An 18,813-nucleotide genomic window follows, 5' to 3' on the forward strand; every position below is an offset into this window, starting at 1 on the left:
ATAATATTTCCTTTTCGATAAGATGCATGCATAAATGTTATTGTTGTGGCAATCTATGAAGCGGCGTTCCTTTATCCACATCCACGTGGGTAGTATGGCGTCGTTTCTCATCACACGGATTAAACTATTTGCTTTGACTACTATCATCGGGGGTTTTTATTAACTCGATACGGCGAGTGAGAAAAAGAAAATGAAGATACAACGACGGCAAAATGGAATGCTTCTATGCAGGCAACTTTCCCACGATGCAGGGACACACAGCTGTTCTCCGATAAAGCATTGAAGAGATCAAGGAACGCGTTAACCCTATATTCTGCAATGTTTTTCTGTAGAATATCGTTCGTATACCTTGTATTCTTGGTGGTGGGCCTGGTGGGCTCAGTGTTTGGGAATGGCCTTGATGCAAAGGATGGTAAGCGGAGAATCCATATACATTGCTCTTTCACCTCCACCGCCACAGCATGCTTATCCAACACTGCCTTGACGATCCTTCAGTTGAATCCTATTTCATTCCTGGTGCCAAGGTCTTTGATCGCTTCTTCGATTGCCCATTGGGTAGGGGTTGATTGTAAAGTCGCCTTGTACATTTGAACCTGACCTGTTGCATGTAGACTATAGCGATCCCGAATCGCCCAAGATTACGGTCTTTGCACGCCATCTTGTCCCAGTAGGAAAGGAGAGCCAAATGAAGACGATGCCATTCTTCCTTTATCTTCAGGTAATTATAGGGTGCAGTTGAAGGTGATGTATTACCATGGGGTATTAATATGATGCACAAAGGGAGGTCCTGGTTTTGAAGTTCCATTGCCAGGTGACGGTAACTCGGGATGGATCAAGACTGCATTCGATAACGGATATCAAGTACTGTAAGTAAATTGAGGAGGATGAATGGGGGAATGGGGTGGGGGGGGGATGGATAGACCACTCCCTTGGATCAAAGTCTCCTCTAATGTCTCATGTACCTGCATTTTTACAGTCTTTTGGATCAACGTGGTACTGGTTTATCGACCCCTGTGTCAGCTGAATCCCTTCATGCTCTTGGCGACGATCAAGATCAGCTCAACTATCTTGTGCATTTCCGAGCAGACAACATTGTACGTGATTGTGAGACCATCCGCAAGAATTTGACAGCTGGCCGATCATCCGATCTCGATAGCAAATTGACGCTTTTGGGTCAAAGCTTTGGTGGATTTTGCATCACCACTTATTTGAGTCTCTTGTAAGTACCAAGTACCAATGTTGAGGAAGCATCCCAAAATAGACCAACTCATATTATCATTATCATTGTAGCCCTGATTCTGTCAGCCACGCCTATATCACTGGAGGTGTACCACCACTCGTTAATGATCCTGAGCCAGTGTATCGATCCCTGTACCCTCGCATCTTGAAAAGGAACAAGGCTTATTACTCAAAGTACCCACGCGATGTGGAGCGTGTCCGTCAGATCCATGAGCATCTTTCCCAAAATGAAGTTACTCTTCCCAATGGGGGTCGTCTATCACCTCGTCGCTTTTTGCAATTGGGTATATTGTTTGGCCAAACCCCTGGATATGATACGTTGCATCAAATCGTGTTGTCAGCAGCAGCCGATTTGGATCGACAAGATGAGCTTAGCTACCGCACTCTTTCTCGTATCCAAGGTCTACAAGATTGGGATACCAATGTCATTTACGCTATCCTCCATGAACCTATTTATTGCCAAGATGGCCATCCTAGCAACTGGACTGCTGAGCGATTGTTATCCGAAGAGCCCTTCAAGTCTGATTTCGAGTGGCGTGCCGATAAGCTCAAGCCTGATCAGCCTGTTTACTTTACAGGAGAAACTATTTATCCATTCATGCTCGATGATTATGCTGAGCTACGACCCTTGAAAAAGGTTGCCAACATGCTTGCCGAATACAAGGGATGGGGAAAGCTCTATGATGAAGATGTGCTCGCAAAGAACAAAGTTCCTGTCGCTGGTGTCAGCTACTATGAAGACATGTTTGTCGACATTAATCTCTCCGAGGAAACAGCATCCAAGATCCAAGGATTCCAACAATGGGTCACCAACCAATATGCTCACAAGTACGTATACCCTCCTAACCTATCATCATGCTTTATTCACTCTAATAATCTTCTTTCTAGCGGTGTGCGTGTGGATGGCGAGAATGTCCTTGGTTATCTCATGAAGTTGGCTGCAGGTGATGAAGCTTACAATCGATAGAATGGATTGATACCCGAGTCGAATAAATAGAAAACGATGCGTCTTTTATTTAGCGGTTGTCATGTGATTACAATGGATGTAGCATGCTCGCGTTGTTGTATAATGATAGTCGTTAATGTTGGATTGTGCACATGTTTTCAAGAATAAAATCATCCAATATCAGTCGAAGTGGTTGCTATGCTTGATGAGACGGCGTGTTTATTACATCTATTGGACCAGTCGTGTATGATTCTAATCCTCGTAGCCAGCAGGGGGGTTGCGAGCTTGGTTGGGGACTATGGAGATGGTGTGACAAAGAAGTTCGTTAGCTGGTACTCTCATGGATACCGCCACGAAAACTACGCGACACGAATAAATATAGAGTACATACGAGGGTAAGTGATTGGCAATGGAGGAACACCCTTGTAGCCAAAGTATTCGCGACGGATCTTGGGGACTGTCCAGACCATAACAGGGCCTGTGTATGTAGAGAATGGTGAGTGGCATTGTAATCATGGAGAGGCAAGCAAAGGGGGAGAGTCGCATGAGGTTCAAAGTGTAATGTACGCACCAACAGCACCAATGAGGCAGGACCAAAAGATGACGGGCTTCTCGATGGCGAATTTGCGCAACATGGTATGAATCGCTAAAGGGAGAACTGTGTGTCGGGCAGCGATTGTGTGTAAGGAAATGAGCCCCTTCACTCAGCCATAAACAACCGTATGACGTCGCTCTTTTGCGGTTTTTGAAAGGTCTCCAACGCTCTCATTTTGGCGGATACAAAGAGGCCCATCATGCAGGACATTATTTCTCTCTTTATCTTTCTTCTTTTTCCTTTGTACTCTTAACATCATATATACCCACATCATTCAATCATATAAAAATGGTCTTGCATTTACCCATTACAAACGATACCACCGACAACCATTCATCCAATACAGCACATGCATCATTTACCAATACAAAAAAGAAAACCTCGAGAAAAGTACGCTTTGCAGAGGATACTTCATCCAATCAGGTATGGATTTCCTTTCTTCGTATATGTATGCGAGCATTTCTCCACACGCTTGTACACACACATGTATATCCAATCCCCTGATATTTCGAGGGGATGATCGATCTAAACTCTCTTTTGGTGTTGCTATTATAGAGGACAGAGCAATGGCTCCAAGAATTGTGTACTATTGAATCGGCTATTGAAGACGACTTGCTACAATGCGACTTTGATGAGCTGAACGAAAAAACTGAAGAGGCACATGCCATGATGGAGATGATACTCAGCACTCAAAAGAAGATTTGTGATGACAACATGCGTCAAGGTACTATGACGTAGCTAGGAGGATCATTGTCATGTACTCATCCCTATCTTTCTATTTCTCTCCCCTGTTCTCCGTGGTTACTTTATTCGACATTCAATAGCCGCCATGTGGCAAGAAAAATTAGATGCGTTGGAGAATAGCAAGCCATCCATAGCAACACAAAGCATACTCGAATCGTTGGCAGCCATGGCAACTCGAATCAACAACAATAATGTATCATGCGACAGGTATGTTACATATGCACCAGCAGGATGGGTGGAACATTCTTCTCTTGATGGATTGCCCATATGGGGAAGTACCTTAAGCCTATACTCACATCATGGCATAATCGGCTGCTCCTCCTACTTGTTGTAGTCATTATTCATTCACACTCAACCCCTCCTCGGTCGAGACTCCATCTTTTATGCAAGAACAACAACATCCCACTATTATGCATCGTCGGACGAATAATGCGGAAAGTGAAATGAGCACGATGGCAGACATTAGCAACAAGTAGGTATATTATTTATACCGACGACTTCAACCTCCTCCTCCTCTTCTCCTAATATACAATTTGCTCACGTAACGATACCTAGAACCAATATGGAATGCATCATGATCGGCGTATCGGACAATGGGGGGAATACGATAAATCAAACCAGTATTTCAGAAAGGATACTCCATCCATGCAGGTACCAGATCGCATCCCATGAGGCAATTACCATATATTGACATGATTAACGTTTAGGAGCCAGAGCTTTGACAAGCTCGATGTCATCCTTCAGCATCCACCACAAAAGGCTGCCACAGATTAGTCGTGAAGTTATCTCGCACACCTGCTACTTTAGTAGTAATGTTGATTGGTCACCTACTACGTACTTCATATCTTCCTTATTAGACATCTTTTGTATCAACGCAACGCATGCTACATTTTATCATGAAACCCACCTGTTAATACTCAACTATACTACCATTCATAAGAAAACATGCATACCAATAAAAATGATATCATTGCTACATTGGGTGTAATGGTTGTTATTTAGATTTAGCACGCAATGGCACCATGCTTGCTTATGTGCATGATAGCAGATGACACGACGAGTCATCACTGATGCTCTCTATCATCATCATTGCCATCCAACCAATGTCTTTCCCAAATGGCTTTGATGGAGAGTGACGTACATCATCATCAATCAACGTGCAATTTTACTTTTCTCCTCCCCTCAAAACGACACTTTCCTCCACTGGGGCGAATGTATGAATGTCTCATCATTGTTTGTATATGAAAGAATTCAATGCTTGATTCGGCAAGTTAAGCGTAATTAACGATTTGGCCGTTAAAGTGTAGTAGGACGTATTTAAGCTTGAGAATTGACGTAAGATTTGCTTGGTTAATGCTTGCATGGATGCTTTTATCTTTGTGTGTAACCTAAATAGCGGGATGCATTCCGATCCAAACATGAGTGAGCAAGATCTAGTTGTAGCCAATCATATCACCGATCTACCTGACATGTCAGAATGCGTTAAGCCACGAGAGCCCATTATAGATTGACACCACCTCTTTGACCCCGCACTCTCTTTATTTCTTTCTTCTCCCCACTCTTTCGCTTGCAATGGCATCAAAACTTCTCACAAGAGCAACACCTCTTCAAAGCACTGCATTGTATGTTATCATTCAACGACGCGTCTGGTTCTCTTTTGTTTCTAATTGTGTCTCATTTTACTCTCCAGTCGCCATGCCAAGACAGCACTTCCCATTGGACTAAGACATTACGCTTCTGGCAAGAAGGTCCCTGTCAACCAATACAGTGCCAACATTACTCAACCCAAGAGTCAAGGTGCTTCCCAAGCCATGTGTAAGTACTTTGCTTCCTTTGCTATAAGAATGGAGGTGGGGGTGTATATCGGATATGCACAATGACCAGGATGCTGATGGAGTGTTCTTGTATAGTGTACGGCACTGGTTTGACAGAAGATGATATGAATAAGGGCCAAGTCGGTATTTCAAGCGTGTAAGTAGTCGATATGAGTCAACGTTCAAGATGGCCAATGCCCGCTTCGTTCTGGGTCTAATGATTGGCTCGTTATTTAGCTGGTACGAGGGCAATCCGTGCAACATGCATTTGATGGATCTTGCTGCCAAGGTCAAGGAGGGCGTTGAAAAGGCTGGTTTGATTGGTTATCGCTTCAACACGATTGGTGTCAGTGATGGCATGTCCAATGGCACTGCTGGTATGAGTTATTCGCTCCAATCACGTGATATCATTGCCGATAGTATTGAAACTGTAAGTATGCTGCAGACAAGGAGATGTGTGGAAAAGATGCTCATACAACGTATCATATTAGGTCATGTGCGGTCAATGGTACGATGCCAACATTTCTCTTCCTGGTTGTGACAAGAACATGCCAGGTTGTTTGATGGCCATGGGTCGTGTCAATCGTCCTTCGCTTATGGTGTACGGTGGTACTATCAAACCCGGCAAAGGCTGTGGCGGTGAGACTCTCGATATTGTTTCAGCTTTCCAGGCCTATGGTCAATATGTGTCAGGCGAGATAGATGAGACCAAGCGCTTCGACATTATCCGTAACGCATGCCCTGGTCCTGGTGCTTGTGGTGGTAGTAAGTAAAATGATTGGATTCATTTGGGCCATGATACATGTGACCTAACAGCATCCTTTTTCTCCTCCCCCAATAGTGTACACTGCCAACACAAGTAAGTATTTGTGATACAAGCAATGATGGGAAAAGGAATGCATGAATTAACATATGATTGATAGTGGCATCTGCTGCCGAAGCCATGGGTATGACTTTGCCTTACAGCTCTTCCACCCCTGCTATCTACCCTGAAAAGCTCCAAGAATGTCTTGATGCTGGCAAGGCGATCCGCAACTTGATGGAGAACGACATCAAGCCTCGTGATATCATGACTCGTGACGCTTTCGAAAACGCTATGGTGTTGACTATGGCTCTCGGTGGATCCACTAATGTCGTCTTGCATTTGATTGCCATTGCTCGCAGTGTTGGTATCAATTTGACTTTGGATGACTTCCAGGCTGCTAGTGATCGCACTCCTTTCATTGCCAACTTGAAGCCAAGGTATGTTATAGAAGGAACAATGATATGAGATGGTTTAGTAACCTGGTAGTATAGTGGTACATACGTCATGGAAGATGTTCATCGTATTGGTGGTGTTCCTGCTATCCTCAAGTACTTGATGGAAGAAAAGATGATCAATGGTGATGTTTTGACTGTTACTGGAAAGTCGCTTGCCGAGAACTTGCATGGTTTGCCTGGTTTGCCACAAGGACAAGATGTTATTCGTCCTCTTTCCAATCCCATCAAGTCAAGTGGTCACATTCAAATCTTGCGTGGTAACCTTGCTCCTGAAGGCTCTGTGGCCAAGATCACTGGCAAGGAAGGTCTTGAATTCCGTGGAAAGGCTCGTGTCTTTGAAGGCGAGGAGTCATTCATTGCTGCTCTTGAGAACCATGAATTCAAGAAGGGTGAAAAGACTGTCATCATCATCCGTGGTGAAGGTCCCAAGGGTGGTCCTGGCATGCCTGAAATGCGTAAGTTGGAAGCACAATCTAATCTTTCAATGACACGATGCTGAGATTTTTACCTATAGTTAAGCCTACCAGTGCTATCATGGGTGCCGGTCTCGGTAACGATGTAGCCATGTTGACCGACGGTCGTTTCTCTGGTGGCTCTCACGTAAGTTTGGCATTGTATGCAAAAAAAGATTGGTGGTGTGCTTACATGTATGATTTATAGGGTTTCATTGTTGGCCATGTTACCCCTGAAGCTCAAGTGGGTGGTCCCATTGGTTTGGTAAAGGATGGTGATATGATCTCGATTGATGCTATTTCCCGCGAGATGAACGTTGAGATCTCAGACGATGAGATGGCCAAGCGTAAGGCTGAATTTGTTGCTCCTCCTCCAAAGTACACCCGTGGTACCTTGGCACGCTACACTATGACCGTCAAGAGTGCAAGTGAAGGTGCCGTCACTGACGAGTTGTAAATGTTATTTCCCATGATTGTATTTAATCTTCTCCTACTTGACATATTTCCTTCCTTCCTTGTTATCCATCACCTTCCACCATTTCCTCCTTCAAAAGCGAATTAAAAGTACATAAAGTGCAACAATGATAGAATCAGAAACATCCGCATGTTGTTTTATTGGGATTTTCCCTAGTGATTGCCCCTTGGACGATTATCACAATGACCACCGCCACAATGAAAAATAGAATGATGAATGTCCATTATGGTCCGTAAGTACCAGCTCAAACGCATGGGATTACAAGAAATCACATACACCACAAAGAGCTTGTAAACCAATCAACGTGATTAATCAGAGGAAATAGATGCGTGATAGTGATCACCACCCTTCTTATAATATGTACATGGGCGTGTGGATGGATTCTGTGCTCACAAAGAAATGGGGAGATGGTGCATGAATCGACAACGTGGCAGTGGGCCAATCCAGGAACAAGCCTCTCTCTCTAAGGAAGAGCCTAGGTATGGTAATTGTCCATGTAAAATAATCGGCAGCTGACATAACCAATTAAAGGCAGTTGGCAATATCCATCTCCAAATAATGACGTTGGTGTGCTATCGCTGTACATCTTTCCAAGTCGTGTATCGCTTGTTGTGCCCATATGGTCGCTGTTATCATAAAAGAGACTTGACATTGTTAGCCTACCTGTTATACTTTTCATCGTGGCATGCGTGTTTGTCATCTATGCATTTAAAACACTAAGCACCAATGATGATCCAATTACATTGACAAACCACTTGGCATCATTTGTTGGCAACATGCTGGGTTGGCTACTACTATGAAGCATGCGGTTGAATACTTTGAATAAAAAGCTGCTTTCTCGCCTCTGTTTTTTCTAAGATGCATCATAGGAAAAGTATGCATTACACCAAGTAAATATCACTCTCGGCCACCCCAAAGTGAAACGCAGCCAACGTAACCATCTCCAAGTGTCAAATCGATATGAATGACACGCCAAGTGAGAAGCAGCAAGCGTCAAACCTTAGGAAAAATCCAATACTTGTTATGCATTGAAAGCATCCACATACTGCAGCATCATGCAGATCAATGCTCTGTAAACCCCCGGGTCGCTGAATCAAAAGACTGCATGTTGTGTGCCCATTTCGGACAAGGAATGCCCGAATCCATAGGTCCCTTCATACAAAAAGGATGGAAGAGCCTTCTTACACCTCTTTCTTTTTTCCTACATTTCCCTTTTACTTTCTTCCTGGTGACACATGAGCGAATCACGAAACGAACTCCTTGCATGGATTAATGATCTATTGCAACTCAACTACCGCAAGGTTGAGCAAGCTGGCACAGGTTGGTTTGGCACACACACACGTATCCTTTCCCACAAGAGACGCCTTTAACTAATCTTTTTATTTGTACGAAGGTGCTGCATATTGTCAAATCATCGATTCCATCTACGGTATGAAAGGGGGAAGGATGCTGCGGTGTTTTGTGTCCTCGTGTGCTACGATGGGCTGCATCTACGCGTATCATCAGAAGCAAAAGACTAACTCGCATTAGGTGATGTACACATGAGCAAGGTCAAGTTTGACACCAAGCACGAGTACGAATACGTTGGCAATTACAAGGTGTTGCAAAATGCATTTGACAAGCACAAGTGAGTACAGCATAATGTTGTGCATTGTCAATAGTCAACAACAGTCTAACGGAAAAATGGATACACCCCTACTTAGGATTGATAAGGTATGTGTAGTTTTTCGTATCATTTTACACGACAACTTCCTGGTGCAACAATGAACGCGTATGATGCTTGTTATGTAGGTGATACCCGTGGATCGGTTGATGAAATGCAAACTTCAAGACAATCTCGAGTTTACGCAATGGCTCAAGCGGTATTGGGATCAAACCTATCCTGGTGGTGATTATGATGCTCTTCAACGGCGTAAAGGTGGTGCTGGAGGAGGAGGAGGTAGAGCAAGTAGCCGATCAGGTACTGCAGCCCCTGCTGGTGCTACACGTAAAGCTCTTGGTTCCCCTGGTACGTCGGCTTAGCTTTCCTTAGATCCGATTTTGAACAACCCCCGCATTTCAAAGCTGGATGAAACACTTGTACTGATATTGACATTGACACGTTATACAAATAGCCAAAGCTGGTGCCACTGCTCGATCCTCAAGCAGAAATGGTGGAGGTGTTGGCTCAATGGATGGTGCCGCCGCTGCTTCAACCATCGCCGATTTGAAAAAGCAAGTCTCTGAACTAAAGTTGGCAGTGGATGGTCTTGAAAAAGAACGCGACTTTTACTTTGGCAAATTGCGTCAAGTTGAAATTCTGGTCCAAGAGCAAATGGGTGTTTTGGAGCAACAAGGTCGTTCAGATGAGGGTTTGGCTGTTCTAAGAGACATCCAAAATGTGCTTTATAGTACTGAGGTATGATAAATAACAATTCTCAAGGGATTGGGCGTTTATATGTACATCTTTGTGTAGGATGGTTTTGAGGCGCCGCCTGAGGATCATGAAGGTGTTGCCCCAGCAGCAGGCATGGTGGGAGGTGTTCATCAAGACTTTGACGACGAGACGTTTTAACTACTACTACGATCCTTTTCATATTTGTCTTGGCAGTTTTTCCCATCTCTTACATTTTCCAGCACATTCACATTCACACATAGCACATGCATTTGGCTCAAAATTATAAAACATGACATGTTTACTGATACAACTCTTGATTAAATGGGGTACCAAACAAGAAGTCCCAGCTTGGAGGTGGTGTCCATGATCCTATAAAGACAACAGCTGTTAGAGAAAACGTTGCTCCCCTGTCTTCTTTTCCATTCCCATTTTTACCTTGGTCCGCTCGTAACTGAAATAGAGTATTAAACATGTTGGTAAAGAGAACGGCATCATTAACGTTATCTACATGACACATTAGACATCATACGTACATCCAATTCGTCTTCATTCAACCTACCGCCTTCCAGGGCAAACATGATCATCATAGTTGTGTTGATGTGGGCTTCTTTGAGTGCACTAAAGAAGGGAACTCCCATGCCTGTGCCATGTACATCCTTTTCATCTGTGTCCAATCTTGGGATACCAATATCTTGCGCCTTTTGGAGAATAGCATCCTCGGTGCCCACCACACGAAATGGTACACTGGTGATTTGAGCATCGGTTCGAAGACTTGCATCGGCACTGGTCAACACCATCACATGATCGAACTTGTACTTTTGCACAAATGCCACCAGATCTTTGATGTATCCTCGTCGTTTGCCCTTCAAATCCGTCAATGCTTCATTGTCATGGTCATTTGTCTATCCCCTTATTTTACCTTGTATGTAGGTGCACGTTGTTGAATCATTGTCCATCGTCGATCACTTGACTGATATACTGCATTAATATGTTTAGCATACATGACCCACCGTACATGAAACGCAAGCTTACCTTCTACAGCAACAGCAACACCAGGACCTTGTACCCCTTCTCTCTTGCCGGCTACGGACATGACGGCATCATTATTGATAAAACCAACTCGTTCCAGACCCAAGGTGTGCACGAATAAGTCGCATGTGAGTTGTGGGACGTTGCCGATCGACACTGAAGGCTTGAAAGGAAATAGACTCGTGTTAGCTTGACCAAGAAACGAGGTAACATGCAAGCCATGCGAAACAAACCAAAACTAATGTTGACCCAGCGAGTTGCTCTGTATTAAAAGAAGACGCTGGTACAAAGGTGTCCATGGGCGAGAATTGGGCTGTGTGGAAACGAAGAGGAAAGACGCGTATCGAGCTGACGAGGCCCACCAACCTGCCAAAATCAGTGTGTGTCACCATTGCTTTTGCAAGTTCCCGCCCTGTGACAAATGCTTCTCTGTCAACCTCTCCTTTTATCCCATTCACGACATCCCCATCAAGGTAATGTATTATAAAAGAGTGCTCTTGTTGATTGTGAGGTATTGATATAGTTCTGAACATGCATAGGCAGGGAGCAAATGTACCCCAAGTACTATGGAATGAGCGTAGTGGGCTGGTTGGCGGTTGGCTGTTGCCATGGCGATATCGTTGCTTCCTCTTGTTCGTTGCTATTCCCGCTCTACGCTTGATGTCAACAGGTACATTCACAGTCCAATGTTGCAGCCGAACTTGTTCCATTGACGTGTTAGCTTGCATAGAGGGCAAGTTGGTCTCAATACGTTGGCTGGTTTTGTTTGGCGTTTTGTTTCGGCTCAACTACACTACTACACCATGGCTTTCGGTTTCCAGTAACCAACAAAGGGGTTCTTGTGTGTATGGAAAAGGCAAGTGCAATGAAACAAACAATGAAAAGAGGCGTTTTATTGTACGTGTGTGCTAATAATGAACTGAATAGGTTTCTTTACAGGCAATGCAACTTGGGGGCATCATCATCATCTCTTTGGGTTCAAGTCCCAGCCTGTATCAAGTGGTCGCTGCGTCGCTCTGCACTAGCCAAGTGTGCTGGAAAAGTTTCCTGGAACGCGTCCAGGACTCTATAGGCCTGCGTTTGAGTTGATGGTCGACGACGATGGGTTTTTGGAAGAGCATGGTCAACGTGTTGAGGTAAAAGGGGATTTGCAACAGCTTGTGAATGTGTTTAACCAACACGCTCTTCTCGTGATAGGCTCGTTCTTTCCCTTGAGGATTTCTTTTCATGAGGTGAGAAATAATTGGAAGGATTGGGGATCATTCTTTCTTTGGAGAGGATGAATGAGGAAAACCATGAGCCTGGACTCTACGTAAGTGATGTCCTCCCTTGCCATGGATCGAGCTGGCATTGCGTGATTCGTGCAGTGCTTTCTCAAGAACAAGGGATCGTCCGACGTTGCTCGTATGGTGGTGATTTGGTTTGTGAATTCCTTCTGATTTGCTTTCTTCCTTGGGGAGAATCGCCTAGCGGTATACCAAATCGTCATCATTTCCGGTATCAGATGGTCTAACTTGCTTGCTTTCTTATTTATAGAGACGAAGATTACGATGATTACCACATACACAACAATGGCGATTACGATGATCACCTCATCCACAACAATGACGATTACGATGATCACCTCATCCACAACAATGACAATGAAAATGACAACGAGATTCAAAAGGAAGCCTGCAAGATCCCATTCTTTTCAACCTGTGTATTTTTGGATGTTGGTGACGGATGAGATTGACGACTGGTGATGAGTACGAGTACGAATGATGATGGAGGACGACTACGACGATAGTGGTGGCAATGTACAGTAGCAAGATAGCTAGATGAAATAAAGCATTGTTTATTCATTACACGCTTGTTGGAGGTTGCTAGCTTGTGGATTACATACTATTGCTTCGAAGATGGAATAATAAAGGTGGTCCGGTTATCGGTCATGCAAGAAGTATATGGCTTTTGTGATACAATAAGGAGGAGTGGGAAGTGGGATGAGCTTGAGAAGAGAAAAAGTGAAGAGACCCCTCCATTGAGTTTCAGGATGAGTGACCCATTCAATATGTATACGTATCTTTTTACATATGCAAATTGGTTTATGCAGCTCGACCTTCTCCTACATGCAAATGTGATACATACCTTGACACACCTTCATGGTTGGATGCTGTTTTACTTACGTACCTTCACAAAAGGCAATCATCATCATCATCCATTTGTGTAGCAACCTGTCAAGGACGTGTCTGTGTAACCACCAGATGTCGTTTCACTCAGCTCTTCATCTTTCCGTTAATGCTGCCTACACCATCCACTAGGAAAAAGCAACTCCATCACGCTTACAGCATAGGTAAGCCATAAACGTGCCTGTATCTCCAAACTTTACAATGAAACGTGGGGTCCTTGATAGAACAAAGTGCTCGGCTTGGCCAACAGCACCTTGTGTGCAAGTTTCGCGTTCAATGTCGCAACCAACCCAAAAAATATTTTTTCTTTGGTCGTCGTCGAAAAAAATTCAAGAGGTCGACCCCAAGATCCAGTTTGGCTGGTGGCGACATTGCGAAATCTGGGATTGGCAAGCTTGATCGTGAAACTTTCACACAAGGTGCTGTTGGCCAAGCCGAGCCCATTGCTCTAATAAAAACCCCACGTTTGATTGTAAAGTTTAGAGATACATGCACCTTTATGTTTGTAAGCGTGATGCTATATGAGAAGTGGTCTTTGTTCATTATCAAATAGGTGGACCCTGGCAGAGCCAAAGATGCAGAAGGACCTCTTTGGGTAACTCAGCTAAAAAGTCAGGACTTCAGGGACAATGCATGAAAGGTACGCAACCCTCACTTTTATGTCATACATTGCTAGCTAACGGCCACTTTTATCCAATCATCATTGTTACGAGATCCACTGCATGGGAACGATGCCCCTGCTCCAGACATTCATTTCCATGATTAAAGTAGGTTGATCCGAGCTGATTTGGCTGAGCTACGGTCAAAGAGAGATTACATCAATCCATACATCAGCATACGTGCGAATGTCTCAGCTGATTAATCCTTGTTCGACCGTAACTCAACCAAATCAGCTCGGATCAAGCTACTTGAATCATGGAAATGAATGTCTGGAGCAGGAGAATCGTCCACCTACAATGGAATGCACAAAAGTTGTGAATGCACAAAAGTGGCTATTAGCTGCCAATGTATGACCTGAAAATGAGGGTTGCGTACCTGTCATGCATGGTCCCTGAAGTCCAAACTTTTTAACCCAGTTACACAAACACGTCCCTCTGCATCGTTTGCTCTCCAGGGTCTAGCTACTTGACAATGAACAAAGACCACTTGTCATATAGCATCACGCTTACAAACATAAAGGTGCCTGTATCTCCAAACTTTACAATGAAACGTGGGGTTTTTATTAGAGCAATGGGCTCGGCTTGGCCAACAGCACCTTGTGTGAAAGTTTCGCGTTCAATGTCGCGAACAGCCCAAAAAGTATTTTTTGGTCGTCGAAAAAAGTTTCAAGAGGTCGACTCGTTTCACTTTGGCTGGTAGCGACATTGCGAAATCTGGGATTGGCAAGCTCGATCGTGAAACTGGCACCCAAGGTGCAGTTGGCCAAGCCGAGCACAATGCTCTAATAAAAACCCCACGTTTCATTGTAAAGTTTGGAGATACAGGCACCTTTGTGTTTGTAAGCGTGATGCTATATGACAAGTGGTCTTTGTTTAATGTAAAGTAGTATGACTATAATAGAGCAAAAGATGCAGAGGGTCGTGTTGTGTAACACAGCTACGTTTGCATGAATGAAAGGGTCAATGTATAATTACTTTATGGGTCATCTAGGAACAGGCATGTATTGCTAGCTAACGGCCACTTTTATCCAATCATCATTGCTCCGAGATCCACTGCATGGGAACGATGCCCCTGCTCCAGACATTCATTTCCATGATTAAAGTAGGTTGATCCGAGCTGATTTGACTGAGCTACGGTCAAAGAGAGATTACATCACTCTGGACATAGAGTACGCTCGATGTAGCTGAACCGATGTAATCTTGTGTGAGCGTAACTCAACCAAATCAGCTCGGATCAACCTACTTTGGTGGAGCAGGAGCATCGTCCACCTACAATAGAATGCACAAAAGTTGGGAACGCACAAAAGTGGCTATTGGCTGCCAATGTATGACATAAAAGTGAGGGTTGCGTACCTTTCGCCATTGTCCTGAAGTCCTGACTTGCTGAGTTACCCAAAGAGGTCCTTCTGCATATTTTGCTCTGCCGGAGTCCACCTATTTGATAATGAACAAAGACCACTTCTCATATAACATCACGCTTACAAACATAAAGGTGCCTGTATCCCCAAACTTTACAATGAAACGTGGGGGTCTTTGATAGAACAATGTGCTCGGCTTGGCCAACTGCACCTTGTGTGTAAGTTTCACGATCAAGCATGATCCAGATCTACCATAATGTCGCCACCAGCCAAACTGGATCTGAGGGTCGACCTCTTGAAACTTTCTTCGACGACCAAAAATATTTTTTGGGCTGTTTGCGACATTGAACGTGAAACTTTCACACAAGGTGCGTGGCCAAGCCGAGCACATTGCTCTATTCAAGACCCCACGTTTCATTGTGAAATCTTGAGATATGACTGTCTTTATGTTTTCACTATGCTGTAAGTGTGATGCTATATGAAGATTGGTCTTTTTGTTCATTGTCAAGTGGGTGGACCTGGCAGAGCAAGATGCAGAGGGACCTCTTTTTGTGTAACACAACCGGTTTTGCATGATTGGAAGCGCCGACATGATACCTCCGAACCATTCAGCACCAGCTCATCATTGGCAGTTAATAGCCTCTTCCTCCCATTCGCCTTTGTTGCCAAACCAATGCATGCTGAACGATTGTGCTGCTCCAACCCATCATGTCCATCCTTCAACTTCCTTGATCCGGGCTTCAGATTTCACTGAACAATGCTCAAACAAAGAAATATCATCCAACTTCAAAAAAGAATCAGTTGATTAGTTATTCGTAAACTGCCACTTACGATATTCCCTTCCTCCCTTTCATCATTGTTGCCCAAACTAATGCATGTGAATGGTTTTCCTGCTCAGTCAACATTCTCATCCTTCAACTTTCTTGATCCCAGAGCGGTTGACTGTGCAGCGCTTTAACAAAGAAACGTCACCCAAGCATCGAAAAATCTATTTAATTTCAAGGTCTTCCACTCCCTGTTTCTTGCCTCTTTCTCCCATTCTCACTGCTGGTGCATTCAAGCACAACTACCTGCGAACGATTGTCCTGCTTCAACCCATCACGTCCGTCCTACGAACGTCTTTATCCGATTGTCTTGGACCGAGAGGCAAGTTGATGGCCTGTACACATTCTTGTCACTCTTCTACAACACACGAGTCTCTCGACACCACACACACTCTTGCGCGCGCTTCCTGGCACAATCCAATGTACAGTATTCAATGCAGTAGTTGCTATCAGCAAGCTCTTTACTCCATCGTACCCAACAGCGTTCTTTACTTGCAAGCGTGTCTTACAGCTTTTTTCCGTGAACAGCAGATAGCCATCATATTAGAGGAGCAGCAGCTTTATTGACGTGTAGCAACTTGCTTGTACATATGACTTCTTATGGATATGGATATGGGTCTGAATACTGTATTACTTTGGTACATGAGATGGAAGGAATGGATCTATTGACTAGTTTTGTTCCCTTGTTGGCCCATTTTACACGTGATGTCTAGTTTGGATGACATGCCATCAGCCACCAACGACGCCGTAATACAAGCAGTCTTCAACTGATTGAGCTGCGATGGAAAGTGAACCACGAAGAGGGTGACCAAGGGTCGATGGGAGAGAACGTATCAGCAACGATCTCTGGGGCTTCTTTCTACCAACATTGGATTTGTAGTGATTATGAGGATGGGTTCAATCAAGGCAAGGATTATTTGTCGCGTTGTCAGAAGGATGAATCATACCATATGCATACGACTTAGGATGATGATGGATTGGAGGAAGTGACAAAAGGGCTTTATACCTTTGACGAAGGAAGGAGTTTCACAGCTACGGATGATATTGGAATACTCGAGCCAAAAGTATACAGCATCTATTTTGCAAACATGGATGAAGATGATCATGGGGAGACGCTTAATCAAGAATAGAATGGCACAATTATCCCTGTTCCCTCTATGTGATCCACCCGCTTCTTATTCAATGCTGTTCTTTTATCATATTTGCTCGATAAACATCACAGTACCGTGTGCTGGTACGTGCTCTTCGACTTTTTTATTGGATGAAAATTGGATTCAACATAATACTTTGGGGATCGTACAATCAGCTCAGATGTGCAAATTGTGGATCACTTGGTTATTTCTGCATTGAAGGGAATGGACATCATATATTTGGTAGGAGGTTACACAATAGGTTGCACAAGTTGGTTCAGGAGGAGTTGCATAACTAATCGACTGATGAATGCCCGCACAGACCAAATAGCTTAATTACGAGGGCTGTTCTCAATTGAAGTCTTGAGGAGTGAGCATTCTTATTGAGCTAAGAGTATAGGATATTGATGAGGTACGTATAAACAGTAATAGCTGTAGCAAGCGGGGCGGCGTGGAGTGCACAAATTGGGAAGTGGTAGGAACGACAAAGAGCCCCTTCTTGTTCACTCCACTTCACAAAAGGTAAGCTGTCTCCATTTACAAACTACAACGTGTTAACGGCTGGCAATCCTTACAATGTACAGCGCGTTTGGGGTGAACATGTGGTTAATGGCGACGCTGTCCAGTTGCAGGCGATACAACAAGTACGCGCGCGATCTGCCCATGACTCAAGCTTCCGTACGGCTGGCTATGTACGTTCAATCAACTTACGTACTTTATTATTCAAGTTGGACATTGAGAAACTAAAGTTCACTTGTAGGTTGCTGTTCTCACGTTATACAAGTTCCAAAGGGGGCGTCATGTCGTGTGTGTTCTTTTCATGGTTGTCATCAAGGAGACATTGTTACTTTGGGTATGTCGACATGAAAAGCAAATGCTATCCTTGTTACCTTACATTGCATTTACCATAACTTGAATACGCTGGATGATGGTACCTGTGACAGCAACAACAAGACATTGATATCAAAGCAAGAACGCTGTACGTTGACTCAATGGTATGCATGGTGTTTGATCTACAATGCAGGACCACTTAATTAACGTGCCTTACAATACAAATGCAGCAGCACATACTGGATCGGATGGATACAAGGTTATTTGCAAGCATCAATGGAATGGTATTGGGAATACCACAAGGTAAGAGGTTCATTGTGGGATTGGTTGGATTCAAGTGGACTTACCAAACACTATACAGTGGCAGACCCTCTTTCGGCGATACTATTATTATCAAGGCTGCACGTCAAGGATGTCATTGTATAGTACTGTGCTCTCCTGGGGAATTTTGGCCCGGAAACAGTGTGACTCAAGATGCGATGGCAAGGCCAATTTGAAAAGGCATCCGCTGTGCACACGGCCTCCATCCAAGTACGGCTATTGATTTCCTTGCCTACAGAGAGAAGGTGGATATCTCTTATGATGCCAATTTCAGGATCCAATGAGAGTATGGGTACATATGGTGGCATACCTTGGCGCTGCAGGTTGATTATTGTATTGCCTTCGGATGGTGTATTTGGTTGCAATTCCTTGTGATCACCATGGTTAGGGCGTCGTGTGCCTTCTTTACCGAGTTGTCCACAATGAGAGTTCTCAAGACGTCTTCACTTTGCCTCTTTTGGGTATGTTGACAACAAAAGCGTGTGGGTTGGTTTTACTTGTTATCTCACATTGCGTTTATGGTAGATTGAACATGTTGGATGATGGTACCTCTGGCAGCAACAGGATAAGGATCTCAAAGCAAGAATGCTG

General features: G+C 44.0%; 6 protein-coding genes across 6 annotated transcripts; 4 read left to right on the forward strand and 2 right to left on the reverse strand.

Moving 5' to 3' along the window:
- Window positions 1-318: 318 nt before the first annotated feature.
- O0I10_010085 (uncharacterized protein) lies at window positions 319-2,206 on the forward strand (the record flags this gene model as incomplete). The annotated part of the gene is made up of 7 exons (XM_058490068.1): window positions 319-412; window positions 496-555; window positions 612-718; window positions 781-866; window positions 977-1,219; window positions 1,291-2,067; window positions 2,128-2,206. The coding sequence occupies 7 exons, from the start codon at window positions 319-321 to the stop codon at window positions 2,204-2,206; spliced, it is 1,446 nt and encodes a 481-aa protein (XP_058339177.1).
- Window positions 2,207-2,437: 231 nt separating this feature from the next.
- O0I10_010086 (uncharacterized protein) lies at window positions 2,438-2,820 on the reverse strand (the record flags this gene model as incomplete). Its single annotated transcript, XM_058490069.1, has 3 exons — window positions 2,438-2,481; window positions 2,577-2,663; window positions 2,757-2,820. The coding sequence occupies 3 exons, from the start codon at window positions 2,818-2,820 to the stop codon at window positions 2,438-2,440; spliced, it is 195 nt and encodes a 64-aa protein (XP_058339178.1).
- Window positions 2,821-3,068: 248 nt separating this feature from the next.
- Window positions 3,069-4,298, forward strand: O0I10_010087 (uncharacterized protein; the record flags this gene model as incomplete). Its single annotated transcript, XM_058490070.1, has 6 exons — window positions 3,069-3,203; window positions 3,336-3,504; window positions 3,605-3,731; window positions 3,859-3,996; window positions 4,080-4,175; window positions 4,232-4,298. The coding sequence occupies 6 exons, from the start codon at window positions 3,069-3,071 to the stop codon at window positions 4,296-4,298; spliced, it is 732 nt and encodes a 243-aa protein (XP_058339179.1).
- A 798-nt stretch (window positions 4,299-5,096) lies between these two features.
- On the forward strand, window positions 5,097-7,507 carry O0I10_010088 (dihydroxy-acid dehydratase; the record flags this gene model as incomplete). Its single annotated transcript, XM_058490071.1, has 10 exons — window positions 5,097-5,146; window positions 5,215-5,339; window positions 5,435-5,495; window positions 5,576-5,768; window positions 5,830-6,103; window positions 6,180-6,197; window positions 6,262-6,580; window positions 6,635-7,053; window positions 7,113-7,198; window positions 7,259-7,507. The coding sequence occupies 10 exons, from the start codon at window positions 5,097-5,099 to the stop codon at window positions 7,505-7,507; spliced, it is 1,794 nt and encodes a 597-aa protein (XP_058339180.1).
- Window positions 7,508-8,760: 1,253 nt separating this feature from the next.
- Window positions 8,761-10,079, forward strand: O0I10_010089 (uncharacterized protein; the record flags this gene model as incomplete). Its single annotated transcript, XM_058490072.1, has 7 exons — window positions 8,761-8,845; window positions 8,919-8,954; window positions 9,056-9,152; window positions 9,229-9,238; window positions 9,317-9,533; window positions 9,640-9,923; window positions 9,981-10,079. The coding sequence occupies 7 exons, from the start codon at window positions 8,761-8,763 to the stop codon at window positions 10,077-10,079; spliced, it is 828 nt and encodes a 275-aa protein (XP_058339181.1).
- A 121-nt stretch (window positions 10,080-10,200) lies between these two features.
- O0I10_010090 (uncharacterized protein) lies at window positions 10,201-11,230 on the reverse strand (the record flags this gene model as incomplete). The annotated part of the gene is made up of 6 exons (XM_058490073.1): window positions 10,201-10,271; window positions 10,338-10,406; window positions 10,462-10,765; window positions 10,822-10,880; window positions 10,935-11,094; window positions 11,165-11,230. 6 exons carry the CDS (start codon window positions 11,228-11,230, stop codon window positions 10,201-10,203), a joined length of 729 nt encoding a protein of 242 aa, XP_058339182.1.
- Between the last annotated feature and the right edge of the window lie 7,583 nt (window positions 11,231-18,813).

This window comes from Lichtheimia ornata (assembly GCF_029851405.1).
Source record: "Lichtheimia ornata isolate CBS 291.66 chromosome Unknown scaffold00064, whole genome shotgun sequence".
In the NCBI taxonomy this organism is placed as follows: Eukaryota; Fungi; Mucoromycota; class Mucoromycetes; order Mucorales; family Lichtheimiaceae; genus Lichtheimia; species Lichtheimia ornata.